This window comes from Photinus pyralis, unplaced genomic scaffold (assembly GCF_008802855.1).
Source record: "Photinus pyralis isolate 1611_PpyrPB1 unplaced genomic scaffold, Ppyr1.3 Ppyr1.4_LG8, whole genome shotgun sequence".
Lineage (NCBI taxonomy): Eukaryota > Metazoa > Arthropoda > Insecta > Coleoptera > Lampyridae > Photinus > Photinus pyralis.
Genome location: NW_022170819.1, coordinates 26910367 through 26919859, shown reverse-complemented (window position 1 = coordinate 26919859; position 9493 = coordinate 26910367). Strand labels below are relative to the sequence as shown.

Genomic DNA, 9493 nt, shown 5'->3' with positions numbered 1-9493 from the left:
AACAAATTAGTTTTATTATTCTCTGCTATTACTTTTGTTAATTGTAATGTTCCATTAAAGGCTATTATACTAATTAGTGTAATACCTTTTTTGGAGAAAAGGTTCTGATCATTTTCCCAAACACTATTTGTTTATTTTTGGTCTTTATTTTTAAGTAGCGGGGTTTCAGCCTAGGCTGCTCTATCAACCCAACCCACTACATTTACAAGTATCCTTGCCTAAACCTGTATTGAAACCAGGGACCCTAGTACTAGAGCACTGAAAATGCTCTAAAAAGTGTTGTATAATTTTGTTATTTCCAAATATAGGTCTATAAATAAATCTATAAGGCCGTCTAGTCTAGATTGGGACGGACAGTATACGAAAAGTTTATAGCAATTGTGATTTATCTGTAAGTACAAACATGAAATAGTTTTAAGCCAGCTTTAGTTCCACTTGTCGTGTGTATTAACCTTTACCCAATAATGTGAAGTTGGCGATACACATTTTGACAGGTTGGAACGAAAAATCAATCAGTTGGTACGCCTACACCTGCAGTTGTCTGTCAGTTTTCTTTTAGAATTTGTTTCGCGTAGTAAAGTTCTTAACAGTTTTTTCCCAATTTAAGCGGATTTGTGTGATAAAATATCGAACGTTCTACCAGTTTCGGATAACTCAAATTTGCGAATCTTAAACTGTAAGTATTTAGTCCTGGGGAACTGTGCGTAAAGCGCTTTTGAGATGCTGTTTTCTTTGACAACTTTTAGCAAAATGGCTGGTATTGATTTTATCAGGGGTGTATTTAATAAAGTATCTTTAATCTAAAGTTATTAGATGATTGTACAAGTTTTCTTTGTAACTTTACATAATCTCTAACTTTTTGTCAGCTTCTGAAGGTTCTTTGGTTCAATGACGCATTTTAAATATCTGCGTTAATCGTGCCTATTGATTTTAGTTTTGAATACTTTAAAATAATAAAAAATCATTAGTCGAACTTATCGCCTTTTGATAAAAGTTACCATTCTTATGCTCGTGAACTTTGATAAATGGATTTAGTATTTAAAATCCCTGCCAAACCGATCTGCTTTTGCTAAACTGATAGTATCAATTAATTAAAAAAGATGATTATTAGTGAAAGTATTTGGCAGTTTAAGAAGAAATTTAGAAAGTGACAGATGTGTGAGAATTTTTTTAAGGTTATATGGGTACCTTGTGTTTTGATTGATATGCGAAATTTAATTTAAAGAGCTTTGGGGGGAATGTGGATTAAAATGTCTCTTTTTTTGTGCAGGTGATGAACTAAGAGCTACGGTAGTTGATCATGAAAATGGTTTTGTCTCAACGCCAGCGAGAGGAGCTGTAAGTACTTGTCCGATTTGTGATGTATGCCCAATTTATTTTATTGCACGATGTGAAACTTTCACCAACTCTTATTTAACCCAGATTGTGTTGTTTTGATAGTGCACTGGTCCAAGGTGCAATCTGCATGTGGTGATTTCCCCTTGACAGTGAAAATGAAGGTGACGTCATAACGCCCATATTGATTTTGGCGCTCATATGAATGAGTTGCTCAGTTGTTTACAGATACAAATCAAGGCAGAGGCGGAAATTACTATAAAATTCGCAGTAATTGCTTGGACATAAATTACAATGTCATTAACATTCAAAATACACCTAATCTTCAAGGACGCGAAACTTTTTTTGCATTGCCATAGCAAATCGACATTTATTCTTAATTTTATAATTTCAGTGACTGAATTTTGTGACAGGTATTTCCTTAAAACGAAAATAGCTTATTATTTCACTTATCCCAGAAGTGCAATTACATTTTTTGAATTAATTACGATGGATATACTGTATACATCAATGAAGTTGTTTTGAACACTGCTATTGGAAGTGTGCTACCAGTTTCGTAGAGCTCGTAATGTGAAGTGTATTAGAAGCATTTCGAACTTTTAATTTAATACCTAATGTGATTTAGCTACTTATTACAGTTTTACACAATTTTCTTGTTCATTTTTAGTCATAGCAAACAAGGGGAGGGGCACAAGTCAACCTAATAGAAGATTGTGTAGCCCACTCTCCTTTGGCTCATGGAATCCAATTGCTCTCGCTGCCATATCTCACTTCATTAGAATGGTTTTTGACTCTCTTCCAAACTCACTTCATTTACTTTGCATCACTTGCAACCTGCAACAAAATGTTACAAGAATGGTTCCCAATAAATGTCTTTTTACCTAGTCACAGTTTTGGTACACGTAGAGATGCTGCCTTGGAATTCAACATTGTCAACGTGTTCTCTGAGGACACAGAAAACAAGATGCTTAAGGATATTCAGTAGAACTACTTCCAATAGCCCTGTTCTAAAAATAAGTGCACAATGAGATAACAATTCTCCGAAGTAATTACTTGGTTAATTACAAAGACCCAAGTCAATAAGAAAATTACTTCGTGGCCGTGTTAAGAATGCATGAACTGACCATAAATGCATTATTCAATGGCAAAGCAGTTACAGTTTACCTTTAAACTTTAATCCTCCACTTTTACTCTGCTGATTTAGTTATTAACTATAACTACTTTGTTTCACATATTTGGAATTTAAAAACAAATCGAGCTGTAATGAAGTAATTTAAACGATCACAAGTTGTCGCCTATTTCATTTGTCATTACTGGGTAATTTACGAGGTAATTTATATCAACTGAATGGCATAAGAAATTGTTATTGATAACTCTTGTTGTCAGCGGCAGTCCCCCTTGCTCATCAGTGTATCTGCACTAAAAAAGACATCTTAAATATTTTCTACACAGACAACCCCAATTTGGGAAAATTTAGATTTTATGAGGGTGATTTTTTAGTGCACTAAATAATCGTATATCAGTAGTAACAATAACAAATAATTGACCTTTAAATTGCTATCACACTACCGAAAACCACAATCGTCAGTAACCACTAATCGTCTGAGGTTAATAGATTTTTCCTACACAATTCGAAGTTAGTACTATGGTTTTAGTGACCCAACCAATTTCTCATTCTTTTGTTAATCACACTGTATAATGTTTTTCACTTTTTTTTGCCATCTTGTAGCCAATCTCTATTTTATCCACACATTTTAACCTCAACTATTGTTTATTTATATGTTTAGCAGTCTTAAGTTTCTTCAGGTTTATTTTGACTTCTGCGATAAGTAACACATGATAACTATATAGAGGGTGGTGACTTGCGTAGCGCATCATAGGGATTTCAATATAAAATTCACAACATGCGATTATTGGCTCCCCAAATTATTTTAGAGCAAAAATGTGTTAAGGTTTTTTTACGTCAATCAACCGTATTAGTATTCAATTTTTTGCATAATAAAGGCGGAAAATTGGAAAAATAAAACCTGCATCTTTTTCAATAATCTGTGATGCCATGGAATTTTATAATACAAAAACTACGCCAATATCCGTCATGCCATGGAATGTCTGCTATGAAACAAATCAAACTCTATCAAAAAGTATTATATTTAGAACAGCGAATTTAACATAAAGAAAGATCAAATTACTAAAAACGGTTTCCTAATATAACAATTTACAATAAATGTGCGAAAGTCACCATTAACTGCAATACAGTAACCAAGTCGATCATAAAATCCATTTCGAACTGCTGCTAATTGATAACTGGATATCTTTTTGTTTTAGAAAATTCCATGGCATCGCAGATTATTGAAAAAGATGTTTTATTTTTCCAATTTTCCGTCTTTATATGAAAAAAATTGAAAACTAATACGGTTGATTGACGTAAAAAAATATTTCCTACAAAAAACTTTAATACATTTTTGCTCTAAAATAATTTGGGGAGCCAATAATCGCACGTTATGAATTTTACATTGAAATCCCTATGATGCGTTACGCAAGTCACCACCCTGTATATCTGCACTGGGCCATCTGCAAACATTTTTAATTCCGTTTTTAAACCTCTCAGTATAAAATTCAGGTGCTGTCCATGTACAGGGTGGTTCAAATATGTGACTCACTATTGGGATTTCCGTACCGGTGACAGATACAGTGCAGGTTAAATGGGGACAAAGCTTCTCCTTTTTGTGACTAAAAAAAACGCATTTGGAGTTTTTCGAAAATCCTTGAAAATAACCGAGATATCGCCAAAAACTGAAAATGCAGGCCTTCCCCATTGTTTATGTAGACTTCTCCGCCTTTGGAGTCAAAAACACACCTTAATGACAAATTTCAAATTATGCAATCAAGATCGAGATATCTATGCAAGTTTTTAAGCTATGGTTTGTTCGTTGGTCCCGTTGGGGCTGCTTCGAGCGCGCAGGGTAGTTGTCCAGTCCATGTTGTCAGACTAACTATTGGTTAGAGCAAGTCAACCAGTACAGAGTATTCCTAAATACGATGTAACTATGGACGGGGCTAATTTTTATGACTAAAAGTTTAAGTCCGCAAACGTTTCGTTACCGATCTACAGTGTGTTATAGTTCTACCGTACACTTCACAATTTAAATTTAAAAAAATATAAATTTTCAATGCAAATTGTTATAACTAATTTTTATTAATATTAATATTTTTATATTAGCTAATATTATCCAATTAAGGCCAGGGCCTACTGGACCATTTTAAAAATTATATTTTTATTCAGCTAATTACCAAAAAATGCTTTAATTTTTTTTCTCGATAACGATCACAGATTAAAAAAATTCAGGTATCGAAAATGACATGACATGATCCTTGAAAAAACAACACAGTGTAGATTCTCACCACCATTGAGATGACCAATGATATAAGCGCAATATCTCAAAAACTGTAGAAGATAAAGAAAAAACAAAAATTCTTGAAATTTTAACACCCTGCGAACCGATGCTTATATTTTAGTCATAAAATAAGTAAATGAATTAGCCCCTTCCGAGTTTACATCATATTTAGAAACACCCTGTATATTTCACATGTTGTCAAACATCACATTCAGGTTACCTACTTTGCAAAAATACAACATCGCCTATCATTGTGTCTGAATGAAGTGATGTCTTTTTTCCAGTAATAAAGCTATCGCTGACTATTTGGGAAGCAATGGGTATATGGACGCACTGGAGGCGTTCAAAAAGGAAGCCGACATGCCCGGCGAGGTGGAACGCAAATTCGGAGGTCTGCTGGAAAAGAAATGGACTTCCGTGATTCGGTTGCAAAAGAAAGTGATGGAATTAGAGTCGAAATTGAATGAGGCCGAGAAGGAATACATCGAGGGCGCGCCTACCAGAGGAAAACGAAGTCCAAATGAGTGGATACCTCGACCTCCCGAAAAGTTTTGCCTGTCAGGTGAGAGGTCTTGAGACGATCTCGTCGTAAGTGTACCGTCGACGTTTCAGGTCACAGGGCGCCGGTCACGCGTGTAATCTTTCACCCGATATTCAGTATTATGGTGTCGGCGAGCGAGGATGCCACAATAAAGGTTTGGGATTTCGAAACGGGCGAATACGAACGGACGCTAAAGGGCCATACAGATTCCATCCAAGACATTGCCTTCGACTCTTCGGGAAAATATCTGGTCTCGTGCAGCGCGGATATGAGTATTAAGTTATGGGACTTTCAGCAATCCTACGAATGCATACGTACGATGCTCGGACACGATCACAATGTCTCGAGTGTGTCCTTTATGCCTGCCGGAGATTTCGTTATATCGTCGAGTAGGGATAAGACTATAAAAATGTGGGAAGTACAGACTGGGTATTGTGTCAAAACGTTTTCTGGCCATCGAGATTGGGTAAAGTTGATAATGACGACTGTCGGCTAGATCTCAATCCATTGTGCAGGTTAGAATGGTCAGGGCGTCACACGACGGAACCCTGCTGGCAAGTTGCTCCAACGATCAAACCGTTCGAATTTGGATGGTAAGTAGTAAAGAGTGTCGTTCCGAATTACGAGCGCACGAACACGTCATCGAATGTATCGCCTGGGCGCCGGACGCGTCGGCGGCCGCCATTAACGAAGCCGCCGGCGCCGATAATAAAAAAGGAGCGCACCTAGGACCTTTTCTCGCTTCCGGATCTCGAGATAAAAGCATTAGGTTGGCCGGGTTTCGTGTTGTACCTTATATTTATTTATTGTATTGCAGAATATGGGATGTCGGCGCCGGCATTTGTTTAGTTCTACTGACAGGTCATGACAATTGGGTGAGAGGAGTGGTTTTTCATCCTGGCGGTAAATTTTTAGTATCGGCCAGTGATGATAAAACGCTTCGAGTGTGGGACATTCGCAATAAGCGCTGTCAAAAAACTTTGGAGGCTCATAAACATTTTTGTACATCTTTAGGTACGTTACATGAGAAGATTTTTTTGTCTCTGCACTCATTCATTTTCAAATGGGTCATCCCTGTACCAGTTTTTTCCAATTTTGGGGCTTGCAAAAATGTGTTTGTTGCCTCGAATAGATTTTGTTTTGTTTTTTTTTATTCGTCACAGACTACTTGATTAAAATACAAAAACCGTTAATATAACTGGTATCTTATTTTCAATCTTATGTTATAATAGCTCGTTGAAAAGACAATTAAAAATCTATCAAGTAATCTAAAAATCCAATATGGCGCCTATTTAACTTTAGGAAGTTGGTAAATGTTCCTCAAAAGTGGCCATCTTGAATTTCTTTTTGACATCAATTCTAAATTAAGCGTATCAAAGACAGTCACCTATGCGACATTTTGAATTTCCATAAGAAAATTTTAAATAAGCATCCAAAACTGCAAAACATTACCCATTTAACCAATTCTCTATCTTTAATAATAACACAGTTACCCATGCAATCCCACGCTATCTGGGACACACTGTATACAGTGTGTCCTCGAATTGAGTTCACTATACGTGTAATTGATTAAAAATGTTTGAATTTCGTTTTGATGTTTTGAGAGCCTGAGCTTGGTGTGAAAAGAATTTCAAGCACATTTTTGCTTTTTAAAATCCAAGATGGCTGTAGCAATTGATAAAAAAATAATTTTGAGATAAAGTGCAATTTTGGTCAATAATGCAGCAAATTGTTATAAGGAAAAGTTGTTTAGAATATGAAATTATGTGCATCGGATCACTGATTAAATCAGAACACATTAGACTCTCTATAATCCGGCACTGATTCTCAAGTCAAAAGTTTTTGGGCGCTCTTTATACCAATAATAATTGTTTCCAATCCTCGTCATAATACTACAGAATAGCGTCTTTATTTTGGTGTAAGAATTAGATTTGACATCACTGTAGCAAGTGTCACAATTCAGTTTTTTCAAATCATTTGAAAATCCCAAACTTTCTCATTTCCAAACCTGGGTCGGTGAACATACACAGGGTCATTTGATTTAATTGAACGATCTGAAATTTGATAATCTCGCTAATAATATTTTTTTGTAGATTTCCACAAATCACACCCGTACGTTATATCGGGCAGCGTAGATCAAACGGTAAAAGTATGGGAGTGTCGTTAAGAATTCTTTCGAGTGTTATTTATGTTTTGGTAATATTTTAAAGGACTTGCATGGCTTCAATGGCCTGTCGGTAGGCGATGCTTCTCTACTGAGAGAGAAGAAAGTGAAATTACACAAAAAAAAACGCTTTAAATAAACAAAAAATATTACAAGTTGTCGTTTTGCTTTTCTTTATAATTCAAATGAAGCGCGAATTGTTGTATTCTGAAGTAATTTTATTGTAAAAAGTTTTTTAGCGTAGTTTGAAGTGGCAATTATAGCTAATTTTAGTTAAAAGAAGTTTACAGTTTAGATTTAATGGTAAATATTTTCTGATTAGCGAAATTTCATTTGTGAGACAGGTCTATTTGTAATAGTAGGAATTGTTAGAATCTACTTAACATTAGTGCTTCTTATTAGCTTGCAATACGAGCATTTTAGGTACACTACTACTATGATATCGATATAATCAGTTAAGGGTTTGAACGATTGTATAAATTTGTTTGAAGTCATTTTATGTAGATATAGCTATTAATTTTTTTGTCAATTTTACCAACATTTAAACTATTTAATCTCATCTGTAGTAAATTCCTATTTAAAGTAAATGTCTTATATGTAGCACTGATAGATCTTTTATATACCACCAGTCCAGTGAAGTGATTAATATTTCAAATGTATTACGAAACGATTTATTATTGTATGGTTAAATACTCTAAAGTAAATTGTGAAGGTGATTTTTTGGCTATTGCTGTTTGTGCAGTGTCAAAAAAATTATGTACAAGTCTTAATAAATTTCAATTTCCAACAAATTCTTTGCCTTGAATTGAACAAAAAATATCTTGTACTGTTGAATAATTGTGAATTTTCTCTCCTGTATATAAATGAAAAATATATAATCACTATTTAATGTTCACTTATTCATTTTTCTAGTTTTAGGTTGACACTGACATTTTTTTATGGACCTTCTGAAAATTGAATTCAGATCCTTATGGATAATAGAAGAGAGACTTATTCCCAGGGAAATTCAAAGGGGAACTTGACCTATTATTTACAAAGCTTTGGAATGCTAATTAGAATCTCTCGAGTTCTTTCATTTTGTTGGTAATTATAACCCCTAAGTACTTCAAGTTTTCCTTCCCCGTGTCTCGCTTCTAAATTAATTTTGAAATCCAACAGTATGTATCGCCTAATATGTGGATCTGCCCTTACTAAATCCTTGTTGGTAATCTATTATTTGCTCTGTGAGTCATCAATTCAGTGTGGTCATGAGTTTGTACACTGGTGTTAGGAGACTAATTCCTCTGTTATTTGTGCATAAGGACCCTTGTGTCGCCTTTCTTCAGTAATGACCCTAATAACCCCCATTTCCAATCGCCTTGTGCAATATCTGGATTATTAAATTTGTTTTAAATCGATATTGTCCATTCCTCCTGCCTTGATTAACTTTAAACAACCTTTTGTTCTGTTTGTTCCCTTTACCCTCGTCCACTTCTATTTCAACACTCGTTTGCAGGAGGCTTTTGAAGTGTTTTAACCATTCCTCGGACTGTATATTTGCCGTATTTCTAGTTCTGGTTTGTTTTTTAATACTTATGCCTATAAATTTTGTTATTTTTCTTATGTTCCTTTTCCATTGTTTCCCTAATCCATTTCTCCTGTTGTTAGTTTTGTACACTTTCCTGGTTTATCCTTGATACCTTTTATGCTCCTCATTCTTTCCTAGTTTTGCGCCCGTCGTATTCTGGATCATTGTTTCACATTCAGTGTCAAACCACCGATTCTTCTCTCCTACATTTTTTCCCATCACCTTGTCTGCAGTATTTTCAATGCTTCTTTTTATGTTATTCCATTCATCTTCGATGGTTTCAGCCTCTCTTTTCATATTGCTTGCTCCTCTTTTTAATTTCCACATTAATTATGTAGTGATGTTGGCTACTTCGTTTCCTACTCTTAGATGAGCGATTCTTTACCCCTCTGAAATGTAGTGTTTATTTCCATGCTTTGGCTCACCATAAAGCCTATATTCCTTTACTGCCTTGATTATAATAAAGAGTGTAGTGTGGTCTGTCTGTTTTT

At 35.0% G+C, this 9493-nt stretch overlaps 1 protein-coding gene and 1 long non-coding RNA gene across 2 annotated transcripts; one reads left to right on the top strand and one right to left on the bottom strand.

Annotated features, from left to right (window-relative positions):
- Window positions 1-523: 523 nt before the first annotated feature.
- LOC116178282 (lissencephaly-1 homolog) lies at window positions 524-8226 on the top strand. The gene is made up of 7 exons (XM_031497741.1): window positions 524-676; window positions 1271-1338; window positions 5015-5292; window positions 5343-5737; window positions 5787-6040; window positions 6089-6285; window positions 7365-8226. Exons 2-7 carry the CDS (start codon window positions 1301-1303, stop codon window positions 7436-7438), a joined length of 1236 nt encoding a protein of 411 aa, XP_031353601.1. The 5' UTR covers window positions 524-676; window positions 1271-1300; the 3' UTR covers window positions 7439-8226.
- LOC116178284 lies at window positions 1663-2622 on the bottom strand. The gene is made up of 3 exons (XR_004146830.1): window positions 2500-2622; window positions 2217-2342; window positions 1663-2169 (listed from the first exon to the last, which is right to left on the bottom strand). It is a non-coding gene; the product is annotated as an uncharacterized LOC116178284 (long non-coding RNA).
- Window positions 8227-9493: the final 1267 nt, after the last annotated feature.